The sequence below is a fragment of the Heterocephalus glaber genome, unplaced genomic scaffold, assembly GCF_053883595.1.
Source record: "Heterocephalus glaber isolate CG9 unplaced genomic scaffold, H.glaber_assembly_v1.0 deba00001428, whole genome shotgun sequence".
Lineage (NCBI taxonomy): Eukaryota > Metazoa > Chordata > Mammalia > Rodentia > Bathyergidae > Heterocephalus > Heterocephalus glaber.
The window spans coordinates 26,192,480-26,217,821 of record NW_028258293.1 but is presented as its reverse complement, the minus strand read 5'-3'; the positions used below and the strand labels follow the sequence as shown (position 1 = coordinate 26,217,821).

The 25,342-nt window shown below is 43.2% G+C and overlaps 1 protein-coding gene across 3 annotated transcripts in view; it reads left to right on the top strand.

Annotated features, from left to right (window-relative positions):
* The window catches only part of Stim1 (stromal interaction molecule 1), a 232,239-nt gene extending 207,178 nt beyond the window's left edge, over positions 1-25,061 (top strand). Inside the window, exons 6-13 of one of the 3 annotated variants that reach the window (XM_004863333.4) lie at positions 5,869-6,046; positions 10,194-10,371; positions 14,460-14,627; positions 15,114-15,214; positions 15,452-15,687; positions 18,707-18,773; positions 20,927-20,963; positions 23,146-25,061. In XM_004863333.4, coding sequence (XP_004863390.1) covers positions 5,869-6,046; positions 10,194-10,371; positions 14,460-14,627; positions 15,114-15,214; positions 15,452-15,687; positions 18,707-18,773; positions 20,927-20,963; positions 23,146-23,190 — 1,010 coding nt within the window. In that variant the 3' untranslated portion in view covers positions 23,191-25,061. Of the gene's footprint in view, positions 1-5,868; positions 6,047-10,193; positions 10,372-14,459; positions 14,628-15,113; positions 15,215-15,451; positions 15,688-17,010; positions 17,104-18,706; positions 18,774-20,926; positions 20,964-23,145 lie in introns of all 3 variants that reach the window. The other 2 variants (XM_013064988.3, XM_004863332.4) reach the window with 2 other exon arrangements.
* The last annotated feature ends 281 nt before the right edge of the window (positions 25,062-25,342 follow it).

Below are 25,342 nucleotides of genomic sequence, written 5' to 3'. Positions count from 1 at the left end.
AAAGAAGAGGCATAGAGCTTCCAACGGATGCCCTGTATATGTATCCACCGGCCCCTGCAGCTATCCTAGGGCAAGCTCTAGTCCTTTATGGGCCCCTCCCTGTGACACCCAGCCTGTTGTCCACCTTTGAGACCAAACACCTTCACTGGAGGAAAGATAGTCTCTTTAACAAGTGGTAGTAGGGAAGGGTCTTCTGGGCCACCATTCATCCCGCTGCTACCGGCCCAGAGGCAGGGGCTTCTGAGCCACTGTCCCACCACTCCTGGCCTAGAGGAAGGGGCTTGCTGGCCACCATCCGTCCCACCACTTCCAGCCCAGAGGAAGGGGCGTCCGGGCCGCTGTCTGTCCCACTGCTCCCAGCCCAGAGGTAGGGGCTTCTGAGCTGCTGTCCCACTGCTCCTGGCCCAGAGGAAGGGGCTTCTGAGCTGCTGTCCCACTGCTCCTGGCCCAGAGGAAGGGGCTTCTGAGCCACCGTCCCACTGCTCCTGGATAAGAGGAAGGGGCTTCTGGGCCACCATCCATCCCACCGCTCCTGGGCCAGAGGAAGGGGCTTCTGAGCCGCCTTCCCACTGCTCCCGGCCCAGAGGAAGGGGCTTCTGAGCCACCGTCCCACTGCTCCCAGATAAGAGGAAGGGGCTTCTGGGGCGCCATCCATCCTGCCATTCCCGGCCCAGAGGAAGGGGTTTCTGAGCTGCTGTCCCACCTCTCCCAGCTCAGAGGAGGTGAGCCATGCAGGCGCCAACAGCAACCTCCCCATGTCAAAATGAGAAGACAAATAAGTCTCAAAACCAGACTTCAGATCACCTACAGCAACCCTAAAGGGAAATGAGATGGAACACTCTGATACTCAACCACCTGGACCCCTTGAATTGGCAACAAAAGAGGATCTGGAAAAAATGAAATCAGAAATAATTTCTCAGATAACAGCAGAGATTGTGCTCCTAGTGCAAGACATGATTAATAAATCTAGAGAGGAGCTGAGGAACATGATGGAATCCCAACATAGGAAACAAATGGAATCCATGAAACAGATGCAAATAGATTTCCAGGAGATGAAAAACTCCACTGAAAGTCTACACAGCAGAATGAGCCAATGTGAGGACAGAATTTCAGATATAGAAGATAAGATTGCAATTAGTGACCAGGAAAAGAAAAATTGCTTCAAAATTGTAAGGGGACATGAGAAATCAATCCAGCAGCTGCTAGACAATGCAAAGAAGAATAACACAAGACTGATTGAAGTCAAAGAAGAAACAGGAGAGAGTGCAGATGACATAAAAAAACTCTTCACAGAAGTAATGGCAGAAAACTTCCCAAGCAGGGGAAAAGAACTTGACATACAGATAAGTGAGGCATATAGGACTCCAAATAGCCTTAATAAAAAAAAAATCTACACATGGGCATACAATTATTAAGATTCCAGAAACTCAACAGAAGAACAAAGTTCTACAAGCAGTGAGAGAAAAGAAACAAATCACATACAAAGGAAAGCCCATCAGAATCATAGCAGACTTCTCAACACAAACCATCAAGGCAAGAAGAGCTTGGAGTGACATATTCCAAGCCCTAAAAGAAAACAGCCTCCAACCCAGATTGATGTACCCTGCAAAACTATCTTTCAAAATTGATGAAGAAATAAGATACTTTCATGACAAAGAGCACCTTAGGAACTTCATGAATACCAAACCATGGCTCCAAAAAATTTTACACAATATCCTAGGAACAGACAATGAGGATCACAACCCCAGGAAGCAAAGCAGAATGAACCCATCTGGCGCGACAAAAATTAAATATAAAGGGGGAGGACCCAACAAAAAGAAAAAGCCATGGCAATGATAATTCAATACGTTTCAGTTATAACCATCAATATTAATGGTCTCAATTCACCAATCAAAAGAAATAGACTGGCAGAATGGGTCAAGAAGCAAAATCCAACAATATGCTGCATACAAGAAACACACTTAATTCAAAAGGAAACTCATAGACTGAAAGTTTTAAAGGGTAGAAAACAATACTCCATGTGATAGGAACCCGAAAAAAAGCAGGAGTAGCTATCCTCTTGGCAGATCAAGTAGATTCCAAACCAACACTGATTAAGAGAGACGAAGAAGGACAATATATCCTTGTAAAGGGAACAATCCAACAGGAAGAGATGGCAGTCATAGATATCTATGCACCAAACACTACTGTGCCCAACTACATAAAACAAATACTAACAGACATGAAAAGTCATATATGCACTAATACAGTTGTAGTGGGGGACCTCAATACCCCACTATCACAAATAGATAGATCAACTAGACAAAAAATAAGTAATGAAATACTAGAACTCAATTGAACTCTTGAATAAATGAACTTAACAGATGTTTACAGAGTCTTCCACCCCACAAAATCAGAATACACATTCTTCTCAGCTGCACATGGGTCATTCTCCAAAATAGACCACATACTCATGCATAGAACATGTTTAAGTGCAAAGGAATTGAAGTTATCCCCTGTATATTATCAGACAATACTGCGATGAAATTGTAGATCCATAGCAAAAGAAACTGGAAAACTTTCATAAACATGTGGAAATTGAACAACACACTTCTGAATAACCAATGGGTCACAGAGGAAATTAAAGAAGAAATCAGTTCCTTCAATTAAATGACAATGACAGTACAACATATCAGAGTCTATGGGACACAATGAAAGCAGTCTTACGAGGGAAATTCATAGCAGTGAATACGCATATTAGGAAAACAGAATGAACCCAATTAAACAACCTGATGCTGAACCTCAAGCTTCTAGAAAAAGAAGAGCAGGACAACCCCAAAGCTCATACAAGGGAGGAAATTATAAAGACCAGAGGAGAAATCAATGCAATGGAGACTAAGAATGATACAAAAAATCAATGAAGCCAAGAGTTGGTTCTTCGAAAGAATCAACAAAATTGACAAACCCTTAGCGAACCTTATCAGAGAAAGGAAAGAAAAGGCCCAAATCCATGCAATTAGGAATGGAAAGGGTGAAATTACAACAGACCCAGAAGAAATCCAGAGGATCATCAATACCTACTTCCAGAACCTATACGCCAATAAGATGGAAAACACAGAAGAAATGGACAGATTCCTAGATACATAATGAATTACCAAAGTTGAACAAAGATGACCTAAAAATTCTAAACAACCCAATATCAACCAATGAAATTGAAAATGTAATTAAAAACTTATCAACTAAGAAAAGCCCAGGCCCTGATGGCTTCACTGCTGAATTCTACAAGACATTTAGAGAGGAACTACTGCCACTACTGGTTAAACTCTTCAATGAAATTGAAAAGGAAGCAATCCTCCCAAATTCATTCCTGGAAGCAAGCATCACCTTGATCCCCAAAACAGAGAAAGACCCAACTGAAAAGGAGAACTATAGGCCATTCTCACTAATGAACACAGATGCAAAAATCCTTAATAAGATACTGGCAAATAGAATGCAGAAGATCATCAAGAAGATCATACACCCTGATCAAGTGGGATTCATCCCAGGGATGCAGGGATGGTTCAACATACACAAATCAATCAATGTAATACACTATATCAATAGAGCCAAGGGCAAAAACCATATGATTATCTCCATAGACACAGAAAAAACATTTGACAAAATCCAACATGCATTTATGATAAAAACCCTACAAAAAATTGGAATAGATGGTCTTTACCTCAAACTGATAAAAGCTATCTATGAAAAACCAACAGCCAATATCATACTAAATGGTCAAAACCTGAAATTCTTCACACTAAAATCAGGACCAAGACAAGGATGTCCACTATCACCACTCTTGTTCAGTATAGTTTTGGAAACATTAGCCGTGGCAATTAGACAAGAGAAAGAAATAAAAGGAATAAAGATGGGAAAAGAAGAAGTCAGATTGTCATTATTTGCAGATGACATGATACTCTATATAGAAGACCCCAAGAACTCCACCAGAAGTCTTCTAGACTTAATAACCAAATTCAGTAGAGTAGCTGGATACAAGGTCAACACACAAAAATCAATAGCTTTCCTCTACATGAACAACAGACTCACTGAGAGAGAAATAGGGCGAATAATTCCTTTCACAATAGCATCCAATAAACTGAAATACCTAGGAATCAACCTAAGGAAAGAAATCAAAGACCTCTTCTCTGAAAACTATAGCACTCTGAAAAGCGAGATTGAAGATGATATCAGAAAATGGACAGACATCCCCTGCTTCTGGGTAGGAAGGATCAATACAGTGAAAATAGCCATACTTCTAAAACTGCCATATAGATTCAGTGCAATTCCAATTGAGATCTCAGCAGCGTACTTCACAGACCTTGAGAAGACAATCCAAAAATTCATTTGGAACAAGAAGAGACCCAGAATAGCAAAAGCAATTCTAGGTAACAGAAACATGGTAGGGGGTATCACAGTCCCCACCTTGCAACTATACTACAAAGCTACTGTGATAAAAACAGCATGGTACTGGCAAAGAAACAGACCTGAGGACCAGTGGAACAGATTAGAAGATGCAGAAACAACGCCAGACACACTCAGCCATCTTACCTTCAGTAAAGGAGCCAAACACCCTCACTGGAGGCAAGATAGCCTCTTTAATAAGTGGTGCTGGAAAAATTGGGTTTCAACTTCCCAAAGATTAAAACTAGACCTATATCTCTCGCCCTGCACTAAACTAAAATCGAAATGGATTAAAGATCTAAATATTAAAATAGAAACACTGAACCAGTTGGAACAGAGGTTAGGTAGAACTCTTGAAGACAGCGATGTAGGAAAAGATTTATGAACAAAACCTCAGTTGCCCGTGAACTAGCACAAACAATCAACAAGTGGGATCTCTTCTTATTGAAAAGCTTCTGCACAGCAAGAGAAACCACCAGCAGTGTGAAGAGACAACCCACAATGTGGGAAAAAATCTTCACCTGCTTTTCCTCAGACAAAGGTCTACTATCTCAAATCTATAAAGAATTTAAAAAGATCAGACCTCCCAAATTTAAAGACCCAACCCAAAAATGGGCATCTGAAATGAACAGACATTTCTCACACAAAGAAGTAGAAATAGCAAATAAATACATGAAAAAATGTTCAACATCACTGGTCATTCGAGAGATGCAAATGAAAACAACGCTGAGATTCCACCTCACTCCAGAAAGAATGGCTGCTATCATGAAATCAACCAATAACAAATGCTGGTGGGGCTGTGGGGAAAGAGGAACCCTGGTCCACTGCTGGTGGGAGTGTAGACTGGTGCAAGCACTGTGGAAATCAGTATGGAGATACCTCAAAGAACTAGGACTGGAAGTCCCATTTGACCCCGCTATTCCCTTGCTGGGTATCTTCTCCAAAGAATTAAAAGAATCATACCACAGTGATATATGTGCACCCATGTTCATAGCAGCACAATTTATAATAGCTAAAGCTTGGAAACAGCCCAAATGCCCTTTAACTGGAGACTGGATAAAGAAAATGTGGTTTTTAAAAAATAAAATGGAGTACTACTCAGCCATAAAAAATGAGAAATTAGAGACATTTATAGCTAAGTGGATGCACATTGAGGCAATACTCTTAAGTGAAATAAATAGGACACACATGTAAATACCAAATGGTTTCTCTAGTGTGAGAAAGTGAAAGTGTAAATAAGTACTAAAATGTATAATAGATAATGTGAAATAGGAAGAAAAGGAGCAAAGGGGTAGAGGTAGTGGAAGGGGCAGGGGAAAGGAAAGAGGGAAAGGAAAAATGATGAGTAATGGAAAAATGGAGGTGTCAGGGAGAAGGGGGTGCAGGGAATTTGCAAGGCCAAGTGTACTGTTGATGCTCTGACTCACCGTGTCCTCCCCTCTCTGGCAGTGACCCGCCACAATCACCTCAAGGACTTCATGCTGGTGGTGTCTATTGTTATTGGTGTGGGTGGCTGCTGGTTTGCCTATATCCAGAACCGTTACTCCAAAGAGCACATGAAGAAGATGATGAAGGATTTGGAAGGGTTACACCGAGCTGAGCAGAGTCTACATGACCTTCAGGAAAGGTAAGGCCTTGCTCCTTTCCCACAGCCCCGGTGCTTCCAGATCTTGGGAGCTTCCTGTTTCCAACTGAGTGTGTGATACCTGGCCTCTGAGACCATACTGACATGCCTATCCAGGCTGAGCTGTCCTTCCAGAACTGCACTGGGAGTCTAGCTTCCTGCCTTTCCAGTTCCCTGGGCAATTACTCCTCCTGGGGAAAAGCTTGATTCTCCCTTTATTCAGAGGGAGAAATGTGTACCTGTCAGTGGTTTTGAGTTCTCTGGTTGGATGGTCTTTTAGAGGTCATACTACCTTTCTTCCTGCCTTTGGGTTGCTTCCCTTCTCATCCCATGTAAGAAGATAAAATGAACTGTTCTTCACTGCTCCCCAAGGAAACCTCACAGACGTCTTTTCCTTCTGCCCTTAGTTCTTTTTTATGGACAGTCTAAATCTCATAAATATGACCTGTATATCTTTGGGTAAATCCTTTCCCTTCTGGCATATTTCTTCATCAGTAAGAAAGGCTTGAAAAAGAAAAAGAAAAAAAAAAGGCTTGAACTAGGAGAACTGTAGTATCTTCTAGGAGAACACTGCTAGCTCTAATAGTCTGGGATTATGTTGAACAAAACATCAGTTAAAAACTGTGTCAGAAGATTGAGCTGAAAAAAGAGAAAGCCAGTCATTCAGTCAATTCTTATACTTACTGACACCCAGAAACCAAGTCTGTTCTGGAAATTGTAAGGAATTCACTGGCATTTCGAAAGCTAAGCCCACACATGAGAAGGAGTAATGAGGGTGCCCTTTAAGCAGACTCATTGCCAGCTCACAGGAAAAGAACCCTAAGGACTGGAAAGACAGATTCAGGAGCTCAGTGGATGTGAGACTAAGGAAGTGGACTTGAAAGATGGATAGGGAGGTCCTTAGAGTACAGGTTGTGTTTAAGGTGGGGCCAGATCCCTGGGACCTTGAGAACACATGAAGAACATGAAGAGGTTTTGTAGGATGCAATAGAGAGTCAATACAGGTTTTTGGTGTTTTGTCTTAGAGAAAAAGAGGCCCACTTCAGGACTGTCTTAGAAAATGACTCTTGTAGCCTAGAGACTCCAGTTGGGAAGTCTTTGCAGAAATCTTTGTGAAAGGAAATAAAATCCGATCCTTTCTGTTATTTTTAAATGACAGATAGTATTTTCTTTGGAGGGATGGGGAAAGGATTTCTTATGAGCCAGACATTTTTAAAGTGATGAAATGCACTGTTGCTTTTTAGTCACTATGACCTTTGAAGTTAGGTATTATTATCCTTATTATCCTTATTTTAGAGTTGAGGAAATAAAGGTTCAGAAAGAGTAAATACTTTGATGAGGGTCACATATCAGTAGTAGTAGGCTGGGAATTTTGATACCAGATTTGTTTCCATGGGTTTCTAGGGAGGCAAGAAGGTCTGATCTCTAACCTGATTCCTGGTTACTCTGCTGGGGCCCTTGTGCCTAGGACCTCTCTGCTAACTAGGGATAAATGTTGCACTCTGAGCAATCCTCATACTTCATTTGTCTGAAAAATATGTACTGTTTTCATTCCAAAGACAAAAGAATCTAGGCAGGAGGCATTCCAAGTTTGGCGCTAAAACTAAACTCCTAGCCCTGGCTGCTCCCTGAGGCCTCCTGATCTTAATGACTACTGTGGCACCCCCACTCCCACCCCATCCCCACTTGCACACATGCGCACACATACCTTCCTCTGACAGCGCCCCAAGCCCACGTGTGACCTTGTCACTCCTTACTTTAATAGACCTGTACTGCCAGACACCACAGAGCTTTATTTTGCAGAGTTCTTTTTATTTTTTCTTTTTTTTTTCAGAGTTCCGGATATTTTGTGAGTAAATGTAATGCTATGTGTACGTTCCAGTTAGGATTTTACTGGGTTTCAAAATAATTCTTTGAGGCAGGCAAGAATTTTGATTCCCATTTCGCTACAAAGAAATAGGAAAACTTGTCCACAGATATATAACTTATTAGATCCAGGACTTTAGAACCAGGTAATCAGGCTACTTAATTTTCTGCTTCATAATGCTGATTGATTGTTGCCTTGGAGTGAGGCAGAGTCTGATTGTACACGTATTTGTATCATTTCTGTACCCAATGGTATTTATTGATCTCTCTCCTCTAGACCCTATTGGGAGTATGAAAGTGGGTCAGGCTCAGTTCTACTTTAAGAGTCCTGTTGGAAAGAGGACATATCATATAGTATTGGCTTTTCTGAAGAGGCTGCTTTCAGAGAGGACAATATTTCAGTGAAGAACCAAATCCATCTTGGTGTAATTTCTTGTCACTGGGTCACAGAAGAGTACATTAAAGGAGGAAGAGTACAATAAAGGAGGATACTCAACAGGAAAGATTTGGGGGTGGGGAAAGGTGCCACCTGGGGTTTTTTTTTTTTTTTTAGCTTGCACATAGTGCCATCTGGTGTACATCTGAGGAGGTTCAACTCTCTTTACTCCAGGGCCAAAGTAGGTAAGAGTACAGTTGTCAGCAGGAAGCTTGTAGCCAACATTTCTTCCTCTTCCCTGCTTTCTTATTCCACTACATGTTTTGAGGCCTCAGCCACTGACACCTGTGGACTTGGTGATTTTTAAAAGGTTGATTTGCCTCTTCTGATTCATATTCTTAATTAACTCAATGGTCAGGGCTTTTCTCTGTGGGTCCTTCTTGTTATATAGTATATCTTTACTTTTCTATACCTCAATTCTAACTCATATCTCTTCTCTTCCTTGTCATCCTTTTACCCTTTTATCCTAGTCCTTTAGTAACCTGGTAGCTCCTACTAAGGTAGTAAGACCAGACAGTAGCCAAATCCTTTCCTTTTTCAAAGGGATTAATAAATTCTTACTCTTTTTTATGGGTCTAGAACAGGTCTTCCCTTCTCTGACTCCTTTCAGGTAGAGTTAATTACTCCACCCTTTGGGCTCACACAACACCAGGAATATCTCTTTATTGCAGAACTTACCATACTGTAGACAGTTATCAATCTACTTGTCTTTGTTAGACTAGGTCATGAGCTCAGTTGAAGAAAGTTTTCTGATTTATCTACATATATTTAGGTTTATCAAGGGCTTGCTATTTAGTAGGAACTGGATAGAATTTGGTGAGTGAATGGACTGGTAGATGGATAGATGAATTAACATAGTCATGTGGACAAAAGAAGAGAGGAAGGAAGAAGGTTAGATGGAAGGTTTTTGGCAGTGAACAGAAGGATGTGTGGGTGGGTGCAAGAGTAGATTATTATAGCTGATACCCTTGAGATCTTACTCATTGTGTAAGATCCTTAGGAAAGGAACTCAGATCTTAGGAGAGCAGGGGCTTTCTCAGCACCCTCCCACTGCCTTTGGCATGAATTTAATTTTTCTGTTCCTCTGGGAACTGACACTTAGGAATTTGCCGGGGATTTAGCTCAGTGGTCCTGCTGCCTGCCTCGCAAGTGCAAGAGATCTCCAATACCAAAAAAAAAAAAGAAAAAGAAAAAAAAAAAAGAATTCAGGAATCTAGGAGATATAGCTCAATAATTTCTTACTCATCTTCCTTAAGCCTTCCTCCTGTTACCACCTCAGTCATGTCTTATCCAGTACATTTTCCCTGGATTTTGCATTATTTGCAAGATAGTCTACATTTATGGAACCTTCTAGATATCAAAATATAAGAGGAATAATTATGGAATTTGAAGTTACAAAGATTTTAATTCCATCCTCAGTTCCTCCTGCAAGTTATTGTCCCTCTTTCAAGTCTTTGTATTCACATCTGTCCCGGGCTGATAATGTTAACTGTATATCATTATCTGCCAGGAAGACTAATGTGAAATCTCTTATAAACTGGTAGTTGTTAGGATTTTAGTATGTGTATATTTTAGAGGAGGGATTCAGATGCCTGGGAAACTGGCTTTACAACCTTGATTACTAGCAGTAAAATGATGGCCAATATGAGAATTATAGTAATGACTGTGGTTTCTGTTTGCCCTGAGCTAGCTCAGAGCTAGACAGTCAGCAGAGTAGGGAGAATACTGTATATGTTGAGAGAGGGTGTCTCGTTTTCCTTCTCGCTGCCATGATTCATGGCCTACTGGCTGCCACATCCTTGCCTGGGCTTCTCCAGCTCCCTACGACCCCCCCCCCCCCACCTCCAGGCTGCACAAAGCCCAGGAGGAGCACCGCACAGTGGAAGTGGAGAAGGTCCATTTGGAGAAGAAGCTGCGCGATGAGATCAACGTTGCTAAGCAGGAAGCTCAGCGATTGAAGGAACTGCGGGAGGGTACTGAGAATGAGCGGAGTCGCCAAAAATATGCTGAGGAAGAATTGGAGCAGGTAGGAGAATCTACAAATTCCTGGACTCACCAAGTGGTGGGTAAAGGGTAGGGGCTGAGGGTCTGGCTGGAAAGTTTCATGTGTGAGGACTTAGAAATATGGCTCCAAGTCTATCTTCTAGAGTCACTGGGTTTTTCCCAATAAAAGTAGTGGGGAAGCTGCAAAAGATGGTTGCCATGATTTTAAACAACAAGGGCTAGGGCCGGGGATTTAGCTCAGTGGTTCCGTCGCCTGCCTTGCAAGTGCAAGGTCCTGAGTTCGATCCCCAGTACCAAAAAAAATCCCCCAAAAAACAAGAGGTAGGAGTTATATTGCTTTTTCTTTTTATAGAGGTATTTACATAAAGTGTACAAATCATAAGTATGTAACTGGTAAACTTTTGCATCTGCATGTACCTGTGTAAACACCACCCAGATCAAGATAAAGAAACTCTTCATATCCTACAAAGCTCACTTTTGCCCCTATAGTCAATATTTCATCTAAATGTAATGACAGCCACAACCTCTAAACCAGATTAGTTTTTTTCTCATTTTGAACTTCACAAAAATGACATTAGCTAGGAATGGTGGCATTCATCTGTAATCACAGCACTTGGGAGGCTGAGGCCAGAGGATTGCCATGAGTTGGAGGCCAGCCTGAGCTGCACAGTGAGTTCAAAGCCAGACTGAACTACACAGAAAGACCCTGTCTCAAAAAAAAAAAATTATACATATATAATCTTTTTTGTTTGGTTTCTTTCCCTCAATATTATGTCTGTGAGAGTCATTCATGTATGTAGTGATAGCTGGTTTATTTCTGATCCTGAGTAATAATTCATTGTGTAAGTACACTATAATTTATTTGTTAATTCTGATTTTGGTGGACTTTTGGATTGTTTATGATTTTTTGGCTTTTATGAATAACACTGTTATGAACCTTACTGCATATGTATGTCTCTTGGGCATGGGCCAAGTCCAATTCTAGACTCCTCATAGAATCATAAGATTCCTCCAGGAAATGATGACTGACAATTATCAGTTCAACTTAGAAAGACTTTTCCTTCTCTTGGTTTTTTTTTTTTTTGGTACCGGGGATCAAACTCTGGTCCTTGTGCTTGCGCAGCAGGCGGTGAAACCACTGAACTAAATTCCCGGCCCCTTCTCTTGGTTTTTATTCATCTAGTCTAGTGGTTCTCAAATGTTTTGATCTTAGGACCCTTTTACTTTTAGCATTTTTAATAGAGGCATTGCTGTTGATATTTATCATTAGGAAGTAGAACTGAGAAAATTTAAAATATTTATTTTTCTAGACCCTGTTTTTTAAAAAAATTATTTATTCCACGAAGGATGGGGAATGGCAAAAATATTTATTAATTTAATTTTTTTTTTTTGGTACCAGGGATCGAACTCGGGTCCTTGCACTTGCACAGCAGGCGGTGAAACCACTGAGCTAAATCCCCAGCCCTTGTTAATTTAATTTAAAAGAACTATATTAAATGCCTTATCTGTTAACACAAATAGCATATTTTATTAAAAACTATTAAGTTTTTCAAAATAAAAACAATTTAATGAAAAAAATAATTTTTTATAACTTTGCAAATCTTTTTACAATATATATAGCTTAGTAGACAGCTAGATTCTTATATTAGAGTTTGTATTCAAACTGTTGTGATTTCACATATCATGTATCCTTTGGAGAACTTCACAGTCTAGTTGTGAGAGAAAAGGGGTGAGAAAGGTAGTGGCTTAGTATTATTACGAAAATAGTTTTGACCTCATAGATGCTCTGGAAAGTCTTGGGAGATACCTAGGAAGCCCTGGATCACTCTTAGAGAACTGCAAACCTAGCCCTACTTGTGTCTACAACTCTCTAATTATTTGAAAACTCAATTTTCATAATTTGCATAATTTCCAGAGCTTTTGTGCATGTTGTGTTAGATCAGAATTATGTCTATACTATGACGTACTAGTAGCCTCCTACTGGGAAGTAGAAGTCATACATTTATAAACATGTATCAGTGGTTATGAACTTTGGCTGCATAATAGAATGAATGACTTGTGGAATTTTTGTTTTTGTTTTTGTTTTGTTTTGAGACAGGGTCTCATTATGTAGCCCAGGCTGGCCTTGAACTCCTGGTGATCCTCCTGCCTCAGCCTACCGAATGCTAGGATTACATGCATGTGCCACCACATGTGGCTGTGACTTGAGCTTTTAAAAGCTTTTGTGAAAAAATAAAAATAAAACAAAACAGGGCTGGGGATTTAGCTCAGTGGTTCCGCCGCCTGCCTCGCAAGCACAAGGACCTGAGTTCGATCCCCAGTACCAAAAAAAAATTTTTTTTTTCTAAAAATAAAAATAAAAACTTTTGATGCCCAGGTCAGTATTCCAGATCAATGAAATCAGAATTTCTGAATTGAGGTCCAGATATCAGTATTTAAAAATTTTCACATGTGTGATAATTTTCATTTTACCAATAAAAAATGTTTTATATAGGGAAAAAAATTCTCCCATGTGATTCCAGTATGTGATAAGATTTCAGCACTACACACATAGAGTAAAAGAATGGGACTAGTGAACTCTGACCTGCCCATCTAGTTCCTTCTTTTCCTTCAGGCATTTGTTACGTATGTGTGGCAAGCCATGTCTGTCTCTCTCTCTCGCTCTGCCTCTGATCTCCCCTAGTCCCTGTTTTGTAATTTCTTTTCTCATTAGTTTTTGAGCCTGGTGAGCCTTTGTGTGTGTCCTCTACTATCATACTTCCATTTACCCCCTTTCTCTTCTTTCATTCTTCCCTCCTAAGCTTATCTCATTGCTTTAACTGCTTTTAATGTAGAAGTTGATCATAAATTTTCAGATTTGGTATATTAATCTCTAAGGCATTTGGTCTTTATTTTAAATCTATAAAATGAGGAGTGGGCCATTTTATAGTTTCTTTTTCAAGGAACATAAAGCAGGTGAAGATTGGTACTTTCACTGGCTTTCAAAGGAAGAAAGGTATTATGTCTCTAGCTAAGGCCCTCCTGGTCTAGCCTAAGCTGTGCAGAGCCTCAGGCATACCATGGGATACATGCCTCAGTGACTGAAGCTGGGGATAATGAGAGTGCTCTCAATCCTTGTTCTCTGGGATTTTGACCAGCTGAAGTTCATTGTTCAGATGACGGTGTTTGGGACACTTATCTGGTAGCCTGGATGAGATAGCAAGGAATCCAGGGTATATAATGTGTCTGTACTTTCAGCACTTTCATGCTTGAGTGCTTCACGACTATCTCCTTTACTCTGTGTTCCTCACAGAGAAAGTCAGGAGGAGATTTCTGCCTATGCATTGGTCCTTTTTCCTTTCTCAGTCTCTGTTGGGAATGATTGTGTTAGGTGTGGACATACTCATTGTCTTCCATCTTTAGACAGTAATTTCCAAAGCCTACCTGTTCTCTTCACTGAGAGAATCATAGACACAGTATCTGGGCTAGAGAATACTTTGAAGAACATTCAGGCCAATGGCTTTCTGGAGTAGGCATTGTTTTCAAGGCTTCTTTGACAAGATTTTTTTTTCACATACTTTCCATGATAGGGATATCTCTCCTGAGATATCCATGTACTGATATCATTTTACTGATAGTTTGGATTTGCACTGGAGGATGTTCTAGTCCACACTGAATTAAGATCTGCTATAGGAAGCACAGAGTCATACAGCAAGTTCAGGGACCAGAACCAGATTTACAACTAAATGTCTTTTCTTTAATATTCTGAGGTCCAAGCAAACTCTCAGGAAGATGATTCATTAGTTGGTCTGTTTCTGAAGAGATTAGGGAAGATTTCTGGCTGCATGACCAGGACAGTCAGGGGATAGAAAGAGATAGAAAGTGATAGAAAGAGTGCCCTAGAGCATAAACCTCTCACTTGAGTTCTAGCTGACACTTGACCTTGAGTGGGCTTCTCTCCTTCCCTGAGCTTGCTTCCTTGTATATGAAATACAGAGAACAATCCTTGCCTTTCTCCCTCCTGCAAGAGTTTTAAAGCATTTAAGAGCTCTGAATTCTGAAGCATTACACAGAAGTGTTGGAGAAGATCCTAGAATTAGTAAACAGAGTCACATCCTGTTGGCTGCATAGGTTCGGGAGGCCTTGAGGAAAGCAGAGAAGGAGCTGGAATCACACAGCTCGTGGTATGCTCCAGAGGCCCTGCAGAAGTGGCTGCAGCTGACACATGAGGTGGAGGTGCAGTACTACAACATCAAGAAGCAAAATGCTGAGAAGCAGCTGCTGGTGGCCAAAGAGGGGGTGAGACCTGCCCTCCTGTGGCCCTCCTTTTTCCCTCTTTTCTCCTCCCTGTCCTCCTCCCTTTTACCTGCCCGTCTTCCTCTTTTCAGCCTCATTCTATCCCTTTCTTTGGGCAAAAAGATGTCCTGGTGGTGGGTTCTGTTTCTTTTCCTAATGTACAGCTCCTGATAATGTCCTCAAACCTCTGGAGGAGGGAATGAGGGTGTAGGGCTACTCCCTCCTGACTTCTGGGAAAGATGAAGCTCGGCCAGCCCCACACTGCCATGGGGAAAGAGGTCCTCCTGGGGCTAAAGCACGACAGGGGAACCTTTTGCTTCTCTTGTTTTCTCTTTCCTTCTCTTCCCCTTCCATTCCTTTTCCCTTTCCCTATTTTTCTTCCTTTTCCTTGTACAGCTTGAGAGGGGCATCCAGCCACAGGAAGGCCCTTTTCATTTCTTCCACCCACTAATCCCTGCCCTCTTTAAACTGAGGGCCTCATTTTTGCAGGCTGAGAAAATAAAAAAGAAGAGAAACACACTCTTTGGTACCTTCCATGTGGCCCACAGCTCTTCCCTGGATGATGTGGATCATAAAATTCTAACGGCCAAGTAAGTAGCACCAGTTATCAATTCTGACAATGTCCATACCATCTTTAGAATTTGAAGGTATATGGGTCCTCTAACCCCAATTCCATTTTCTTACTAATGGAATAAAAGCTCTGATCTCCTGCCTGACCTTATCCAACTCCCACCTTGATCTCCCAACTTCTTCCTTGGGGAAGGAGCCTCATTGTTACTGGTCTTCTACACAGTCCATGCCTGCAGTTCTCTTTCGTCTGTCTTCAGGCAAGCACTAAGTGAGGTGACAGCAGCACTCAGGGAACGCCTCCACCGCTGGCAGCAGATTGAGATCCTCTGTGGCTTCCAGATTGTCAACAACCCTGGCATCCACTCGCTGGTGACTGCTCTCAACATAGACCCCAGTTGGATGGGCAGCACGCGCCCCAACCCTGCCCATTTCATCATGACAGACGATGTGGATGACATGGATGAGGAGATTGTATCACCCTTGTCCATGCAGTGTAGGTGGCCTTTTTGGTGGGTGGATAGGGAAGGAGACTTTGATACAAAAGTTGAGAAGTCTGTGGCCTCTGCTTGGCTTAAACAGTGCAAGGGACAGAAAACCAGGAAAATGGTTTACCTCATGACGTTGGTTAATAAAGCACAATCGCATCAGGATATCTCTTTATAGTTGTCCTTTTGGTGGATCTTCCTTGCTATAAGCTCTGTCTGTCCTTGTAGGTCCACTGTGTTAAGTGTGTCTCCCTTTACTCCTTGTTTCTTTGTTTATTTTCCCCTTTCCCTCTTACTGTCTACTTTATAAAAAATAATCTCCTTTAGAGACTTTGATCCACAATGTAAAAATGGCATTCATTCTGACTATTTATTGCACTTATTTGTTTTCATTTCATGGTTTTTATTCTTAATTGCTAAGGTGGATGAATGGACTGATGTCTCATTCTCTCTCTCTTTTGTATGAGGCCCATGTAGCAACAGTCCCTTCCAGTGCTCCATCCCTAAAGGCTCCAAGCTGGAAGGCATCCTTGCCTAGGAGGGAGCTCCTGCACAAGCATGTCTGGCTCTCCACCTGAGCTCTTGGACCTCCCCATCCTCTATCCTGGGTCTTTCCTCTTTCTTCTGTCCCCTACAAGTGATGAGAGCAGAGTAGAACAGGGCTGAAAGGACAACATTGAGTGGGATTTTTTTCTTTTCTTTTTCAATACTGAGGATCAAATCCAGGGGCACTCTATCCCTGAGCTAATTCTCATTTTTTATTTTTTGTTTTGAGACAAGTTCTCACCAAGTTGCCCAGGTTAGGCTCAAAGTGGAAATTCTTTAGTGAATGAGGGGATTTTCCCTTTACTGGCCCACAGTTGAATTTTTCTATGGATGAGAGGTTATTTTAGGTAAATGGAATAGGCCTTATGGTCAGGTGTTATCGTAGGCCCATATCCCATCAGAGCAGAAGGGATGGCTGAAAGCTAGGGCTGGTTTAGTAGCTTACTTTCAGAGGGCCAGATTCCTTCATCACCCACTCCAGAAAAAATTTATTTTATAAATTCTCCAATGATACTTCACCCCTGGCCAAGCCTCTTTATCTCCCTGCTCTGATATGTTGTTAGGATATATTAGTCATGGCCTAATAAAGTTTGGATCAGTGACAGGTAGAGCTGGATCCTGACTCACTGATCTAAAAGTTTCTGTATTCTCCAGGTTGGGAGGGACCTTCACTAGCGTGGAGATGCCCGCCCCTCCTCTGCCCTTCCTAGATCCTAATGAGGGGCAGGCTGAAGCCCTCCATAAATCAGATTCTCTTCTCCTTTTGGCCTGGCTATTGACCCTAGATGCTGCCTGGCTGATGGGGCGTAGGTTCAGTGACCGCTCTCTCTGCTCTGCATCCACCGGCTCGGATGATCAGTCCCTCTGGAAATATCCGGGTTTGAGGAGCCCCTTGGGGCTTTTGTTTTTCCAACTTTCGGCACTAAACCAACACTGCTACCCCATGGGCACCTTCTCCTGCCTGCCTCACACTCCCTCTATACCCTCAGCACTGGCCCTACTAACTGCAGGGAGAGGTTCGGGGGTGAGAAGAATCAGCCTGCTCAGCTGAGAGCAATGGGAGGCTTCTCTCTTCAGCCCAGCTACCCAAATGTCCTGGTGGCCTTCTAGCTGGGCTGAGAGGGAAAGGGGAAGGAAAGGAAAGGAAAGGAAAGGAAAGGCTAACCCTTTCTTTTCTCTTTTCATGTTTCTCCCCTTTCCTCAGTGTTTCTACCTTCTTACTCCCTCTTTCCCTAACTATTATAGACTTCCTCTTCACCAACTGTAGAAGCCCTGCCTCCCAACTCTTCATTACTATGGAACTGTATTCTCTCCTTGGTGGCCTTTATAAGGATTCTGTCCTCCCTTATAACCTGGTTCTTTCTTGCATCTTTAAGGAGGAAAGGAGGATGGTCCATCTATCATGGTAGAAGGGAGGAGACAAAGGTCTGTGCCTCTTTTCAGCTGGGGCCTAGATAGAGCCCAAGGGGATGCTGTGATACATTCCTGAGTTACCTGGGGCCCAGGTACCCCTTCACCAGGCCTGGTGGTTATTGTCTTCCAAGAGCCTCATCCAAGAACTGGATCATTATTGTTTCTATGCTTATTAGAGGAAATTTGGGAAGTAAAAAAAGAGTAAATAGTAGCATAAAAAAGCACCCCTAGTCTTACCACAGTTGAACACTTGTTATTTCAATCTTTTGTCTGTGACAAACTCCTTAATGTAGTGAAGATAATGAAAACTACTACCATTTATTGAGTGTCATGACCTGTGACAGATACTTTAAAGATATTATCTTGAAGTCTCAGAACAGCCTGAAGGCTACTAATTATAAATTAAGATGAAGATTTAAGTTGCTTAAGGTCATAGCTAGAAGTGAAAGGCCTACTTTCAAACTTGTGTTTTATATTCTGATGCTCAAGGATTATTAATATAATTTATATCTTTCCCCTGAGCACTTCAGTAGGTTTTCTGTGTTCTTAAAATCTTTCTATAAGCATCGCTTTTCATCTCTATAGTCTTCTAGCAAGTGGGTATATTACCATTGTTCCACCTTTATATTTACTTTCACACAATTATTAATAATGACCTGATGAACAGGTTTTTATATAGTTCCTTGTCTAAACTGTGAATTATTTCCTGAGTTTGGCTTTCTGAAAAGGCTGGTTCTTAGTGCTCTCCCGGACCTTGCCCCAAGTCCTTATCCCCCCCTGCCCTGCCTGTGTCCTCCCACTAACTGCCTTGCCACTTCCCTTTATAGAGACGTTGGCCTTAGGTCTCCTTCCTTTGGAGTTGTCACTAAAACTGACCTGGGCACCTCATCTTCAATTGCCCATCCTTTCAGGACCCCTGGTGGGAGGTTTCTGGGAGGTGGTGTTCCATTCACCAGATTAAGTATCAGAGGCTCAGAATGGTTTCCAGTAGACAGTTGTCTATGGGCACCTGCTTGTCTGCCACCCAAAGTGGATTGACCCTTCCTCATTCTTTCTTCATTCTTGCAGCCCCCAGTCTGCAGAGCAGTGTCCGGCAGCGCCTGATGGAGCCACAGCATGGCCTGGGATCTCAGAGGTTGGTAGAGGGCGAGGCTGGCCACTTCTTGACAAGCCGGGTATCTCTGCGGCGAATGCGCAGTCTTTCATCTGGACAGTCTTTCAGTTCTGAAGGCCACGGGACCAGCCCTCCATCTGCCTCTGCTTCTTCCTGCTCTTCTTCCACCACCACCTCCACTACCACCACCACCTCCACCACCACCACCACCACCACTACCACCACCACCACCGCCACCGCCACCACCACCACCGTCCATGTCTACCCTGTTTATTACCACCACAGCACTTCCTATTTCCTCCAGACGGATCCCCACCCTGACCCGCCCCCTTCTGGCAGCTCCGCTGTGATGCCTGGGCATTCAGAGAGCTTGGGGTATTAGCTGTCTTTCTTCTCTTTCCTCCTTCCCTTTCTGTTGCTTTGACTTTGGCCTCTGCCTGCTGGCTGCTGCTTGGTCAACTCTGGAGGTGCGTGCTGTGGAGAATCTTCCCCTTTGTCCTGTCCTTTCCTGTCTCGAGGCTCCTTTTTAAGGCCAGCCTAATTTCCCACACCTTCCTTCCTTCTCTGTTTAGGATTTGCTGACTCTAAAAATGAGTAACAACCTTCTTTCTTCATGATCCTATAGCACTTTTGCCTAAACTATGCACTTTTACATCAATTGTTTTAGTGGGCCCCTACTTCTTTTACTCCTTCAACAAAATACTTATTGATATCTACTCTGTGCCAGATTCTACTGGGCATGGGGATTCACAGATGATAAGTTACAATTTTGGTCATCATGAACTACAGTGTGGTCTGGGAGAGGTAAATAAGTAATTGTGGAACAGTCTGCTAAGTGCTATGGGCATGTTGAGAAAGGAGGAATGATTAATAGTGTGTACCTGGGTGGAATGCTTCACAAGAGAGAAGAGACCTTTACTAACACCTTGTGTGCAAGGAAAGGAGAAAGTATTCTAGGCAAAGAAAACATTATAATCAGAGACATGGAAGTGCAAGATATCTATTTGTTATTAAAATACTGGTTATTTGTTGTTAGAAAGAAGTATATGAGGCTAGAATGATGGAAGGTTTGGAAAGGCTAAGAGCTCTGGCCTTTATCCTTTAGGAGGTGGGGAATTGCAAAAAGGTTTCTAAAAGAGAGTGAAGTGGTCAGATTTGGACTTTAGAAATAACATTATAATGGCCTATATGCAGTAAGGATAGCAAAGACTCCAGGAATTTGGAAGTCATTGTAGTAGACCACTAGACGCAGTGATGAGGTCTTAGGTGGTCGAAGATATGTTTAATAAAGAGAAGAATCTAGCATGACACCTTGGTTTTTAGCTTGAGTAACTAAATGGGCATAGTATCATTCATGGAATTAGAGTACAGAAGAGAGAACATAAGTTTGGGAATTTGGCATAAGAAAAGTTGAGCATGTATTAAAATACTCATTTTGAAGGTAGGAAGATAAGGTTTTAAAAGGTTAAGTAATTTCCCCCAAGACCCACAGCTACTTAGGAGCAGAATGCTGACCAGAACTTGGCTTTCCATTCAGGACACTCTGGTGAATGTTTTTTGTCCTTCCACAAGGTCTCAATAAGTGAATTGGAAAACAATTAGTGAAAGGCTTTATTCCCCAGCCTGGTCTAGCAGCTGTAGGGATTTTCCCTGCTAATACCTCAAGATGACAGGCTAAGGTCAAAGCTTGACCTTGCCTCGAACAAATTTAGAAGACTCTTAAAAAGTCTCTCTCTCTAGTCTAGAATTGCCTTTTAGCTTTTTAGTTGTGACCATAACCCAGTCCTGGCTGCTGGGCTGCAGCACACTTACCCTGTAGTTTTCCTTTGGTCCTGCCTTACTTTGGGTGCTCATCTCTCTAGCTGTGCCCCTTGAACCTCTGAATAATTATCCTGGAGGGCCATTCCTTTCTCTTCCACAAAGGGACTGCCCTTGCTAGGATTGTTACTCAGCAGAGCTGCATATCTTCACTCATCCTCATTTTCATCTGGATGCCTAGGGAAACTCCTCCTCCCAGTACAGATGGAGAGGACTGAATTGGATTGGGGAACTAGGGATGATGTGAATTTCGTGCTTCAAGGCCTAAGCTGAGGGCAGTGGGGAGGCAGGGTGGGGAGCTACCTGCATCCACCTGGCCTGTTCACTACTTAATTTTCTTTTGCCCCACGCACCAGAGGATCATCTCTAAAGGCAAACAGGCTCTCTAGTAAGGTTAGTAACTTGGGATGGGAATCCAAGGCAGCCTAGCCTTTGGGGAGGGACACTTCTGGCTTGTAGGGCTTCAGAGATTCTGGGAGGGGAGGTGGGCCTGCCTCAGTGGGCCTTTCTCTTCTTTAATCCACCCAGATATCCTCCCAGATTCTTACCTTTCTTTAGCATTCTCAGTTGTTGGTTGATGACAGAGTCATAGAAAGATGGAAATGAAGACCAAATGGGACTGTGGGTCAGGAGAAGTGAGGCTGGGAGGGCCCCAACCTTTTGACCTCTTTTCCTTGGTGTTAGAAAGGTAGGCTCCTAGGATCCTTACCTTCTCAGCTTAGAGGGCTCTTTTTCTCAGTGTGCTTGCTCCCCAGGACTTCCTTGGTACCTTGCTCAGTAGTTTGTATGTACATAGAGAAGAAAGGATATGAAGAGTCATTATGGAGCTTAGAGAAACAAGGACAGATTTAAATAGAAGTTAGGACCAGTGTCAGACATATGAAACCAACTGTGAGACTGAATATTTGTAAACACTAGATTCTGTGGCTGAAACAGTTTTTGTAGCATGGAAGCTGGAATTGTTTTTTGCTTCCCAGGAAGGTACTGGCTCATGAGGTAGCTGCTTAGTGAGTTATTCTCTGAAAATCAACCCTATGATAGTTATGAGCTAAACTGCCTATACTTTTGTAAGGGGATGGTACTCTCCATAACTTCTGACCTTGGTCTCCTTCTTTCTGGGTCCTGTGATGTTCTCCTCTGCCACTCATGAGAGAGTTTCTTTTGATTCCTATCTCAGATATTTACACATTTCCTTTAGCTATCTCCTTTTCCTGTGCAGTGGGTTCTCAAGCCTTTGGGAAAGCAGAAGAAGGGTTCAGGATTGGTAGAGGATCATATCTGTATCAGTTTGTCTGTGGAGGCAAGAACAGTGGCATCGGAATTAGTTCAAGGTCTTAGGAACAGCCAGTCCCTGAAAGGGTCTTAAATTCCTGGACTAGCCTCCGTGTGTGCATGTCTGGTGTGCAGTGGCATGTCCCCATAACTCAGCCTTGCAAAGAAAGCCTATTGTGACTGGCCCCCACATGGGCCTCCTAGCTTGGCCGGCCTTGTCATCATTACCATACTTTATACACTTCTGATTGCTTTGCCAACATTTTTGATTCTCCATATAGTCTTGTCAGATAATTGAGCTGTTACTATCTTCATTGGGCCAAAACTGAGGACCAGCAAGATTAGGTGACTTGTCCAAGATCACATAGAAGAGTCCAGAGGTTTTCTGACTCCTCCTTTAAAGGCAAATAGCTTGTCTTTCTGTGGCTCCCTACATTCTCCCTGTCAGCAGAGTTCTGAAATAGATCCCACCCTTTCTGCTGCCATGGTAGACTTCAGTCTGAACTCTGCAACACTTCTCTATTATGACTGTCTTTAAGTCTTTAGGAGGGTAGAAAGAGGCAGCATCTTGGCCTTCTGGGAGTGGGTGAGGGATTGTTTGCAAGGCTGTTCTAACCTTCTCCCAGCCTGGGTCAGGCCCACCAACTGCATGTGCCCTGTTCCTTGGGGCCTGGCCAAGTCCAGAAGTATCGTAGGGTGAGACAGGAGTAAGTGGGGGAGGAAGATGTGGAAAATGGTGACTCAAAGCAGCATATAAATTCTATGTCAGCTTAGGATTGAGTCCTAAGAAATCTGGCCAGCTATGGGAAGGCAGAAATTTTAATTGAGGAGGATGCCTATAGAATTTAAGCCTATGATTGTACCAATTTAAGGCCATTGTGTTCAGCAGGAATGGGGTCCAGGCATTGCAGAGCCCTTTGCCTGACAGATGATAGTATAATGACATTTGTTTTTGTTTCTTTTTGCCCATTTCTTCTATTTCCATCACTTTTCCTTTTCTCCCTGGTCCTTCTTCTCTTTTTGTTTTTCTTCTACAATTCTACTCTCCACTCCCCATCTCTTCTCCAATTTTTCCCCATTCCCTATTCCTGCCTCCTCTCTTATGCTGTACTGATGGCTTTTCAACTTCCTTACTCATTCTTCTCCTTCTCACCTGCTTATTCATTCTATTTCTCTCCTGCCTCTCTCTGTCCTCATTTTCTTACCCTTTCTCACTGTCTTATGTCCCTTTCTCCTCTTTACCTTTTTCCATCTCCCTATCCTGTATATGTCCTTTTCTTCCTCTCTGTCCTATGTCTTGCAGGGATTTGACCCATTCCGATTCGGACTCTTCCCTCCATACGAGTGACCGTCAGCGTATGGCCCCCAAGCCTCCTCAGATGGGCCGAGCTGCAGATGAGGCTCTCAATGCCATGCCTTCCAATGGCAGCCACCGGCTGATTGAGGGGGTCCACCCAGGATCTCTGGTGGAGAAACTGCCTGACAGCCCTGCCCTGGCCAAGAAGGCATTACTGGCGCTGAACCATGGGCTGGACAAGGCCCACAGCCTGGTGGAGCTGAGCCCTTCAGCCCCACCTGGTGGCTCCCCAACTTTGGATTCTTCCCGTTCTCATAGCCCCAGTCCCCCAGACCCAGACACACCATCTCCAGTTGGGGACAGCCGAGCCCTGCAGGCCAGCCGAAACACACGCATTCCTCACTTGGCTGGCAAGAAGGTCATGGCTGAGGATGATAATGGTTCTGTTGGTGAGGAGACAGACTCTAGCCCAGGCAGGAAGAAATTTCCCCTCAAAATCTTTAAAAAGCCTCTTAAGAAATAGGCAGAACAGGAGTGGCAGTGGTGAGACAACTTGTCCTTCCTTGGGTCTTTTGCCTCCCCTTCCCTTACCACCTTTAAGGTATCTGGCCCCTAGAGGGGGGAATGTAGGGGCTAGCCCAGGGTCTGGGCACTGTACATACCTGCCCCCCTCATCCTTGGGTCCTTCATTGTTAATTTATTAACTGATCACCATGGCCTGCCTGCCCTGCTTTCCTCCCAACCATGGGCTGCCGCTGTCACTCCGCCTCCACTTCAGTGCATGTCCTAGTTGCTGTTCCCTCAGCTCCCAGCTCCACCTCTGAGGTCCAGCTTCTGTCTCTGCTGTCCCAGTTTCGAAGTTTGGTTTTCTGTTTCTCTCTGTCTCCTGGTTTCAGGCTCTTCCCTCCTACACTCTCCAGCTTCCCCTAGCAGTTGTGGGAAGATAGGAGGAATAACTTCTGACACTTGTGCCTCAGGTTCTCTTCACTCCACCCACAGTGGTTCTGTTTGCCCCAGACTGGGGCCACAGGCCTAATCTTTGGGGTTTGTTCTTTGGGAGTGTGATGGGGTGGAAAGAACCTCATCCTAGAGCTCACTCAGGCCTCCGTAGTCCCACGAGACAGTGAAACCAATTCCCAGAGAGCAAGCCACCAGAGTTCTGAAGAGAGGCCACGCTTGGGATGGATCAGGAGAGACCTCTCTTAGTTGGACATTGAGTGGATGCCAGAGCCATAGGCTATAAGGCAGTCCCCTTTTCTCTCTTGTCCTGCCCACATCTGCCTCCTTCTTACCCTTGCTCCCCCATACTGCAGGAGTATCTGTCTCTTAGAGGTGCTGCCCCAAAGCTCCCAAGTATCAGTACTCCTAGGGCTCAGGACAGTCGGCTCCCCTGGCTAAGGGAGCTGTAGTTGTGATATAGGGCTCTTGTGGAGTCCTGGAGTCGTTGGGTAAGAATGTTGTTTTATTTGAACCAAAAGACAAAGCAGTTTAAAAGTGAAAAAAGAAATCTCCTGAATTTCCCAAGTGCCTGCACAGCATATTTCCCGCGTCGGACTCCATTTTCATATTACTGCATTGCCTGGGCCAAAGGCTTAAAAAAGGACAGAATCGTTTTGGGGAAGGGGGTGGTGAAGGAAGATGGTATATGAGAAGTCTGCTGTGTGACCACTCCCCCCCCCCCCCCCGCCCATCCTCTACACAACTCTCTCTCTCACCTGTTTTTGCTATGGCTGTAAAGGTATTTTCCCAGTGCTCCATTCTGCCATGCCTTTACCCTGGGATCCTATCTTGGGCCAGGGGTTGGTCTTAGGAGGGTGCTAGGCTGCAGACTGCCTTGTACCCTCTGGACACCCTCACATGGGGTTTTCTGTGTTATTTCATAAGACTCTTTGAAGTCCAATAAAGCATGTAGGAGATTTTAATTTTGCTGGCTTTGACTTTCATTGTGTTCTCTGTGGTTTAACAGACAGGAAGAAGAAGACTATTCTACGTCTTCCAAGGGAAAACAAAACGTTTAATGCACATACCCAGAAGTTATCCTGGTAGTTACCTAATAAAATGCAGGATGGGTAGTTAAGTTGGAATTTCATGTAAACAATAACTTTTTACATTAATTATGTCTTATGCAATGTTTGGGACACAGTTTTATTTCCTAAATCTGATAGCCCTGTTTTGGGGATATCTTGATGGTGTAGTCATCTGT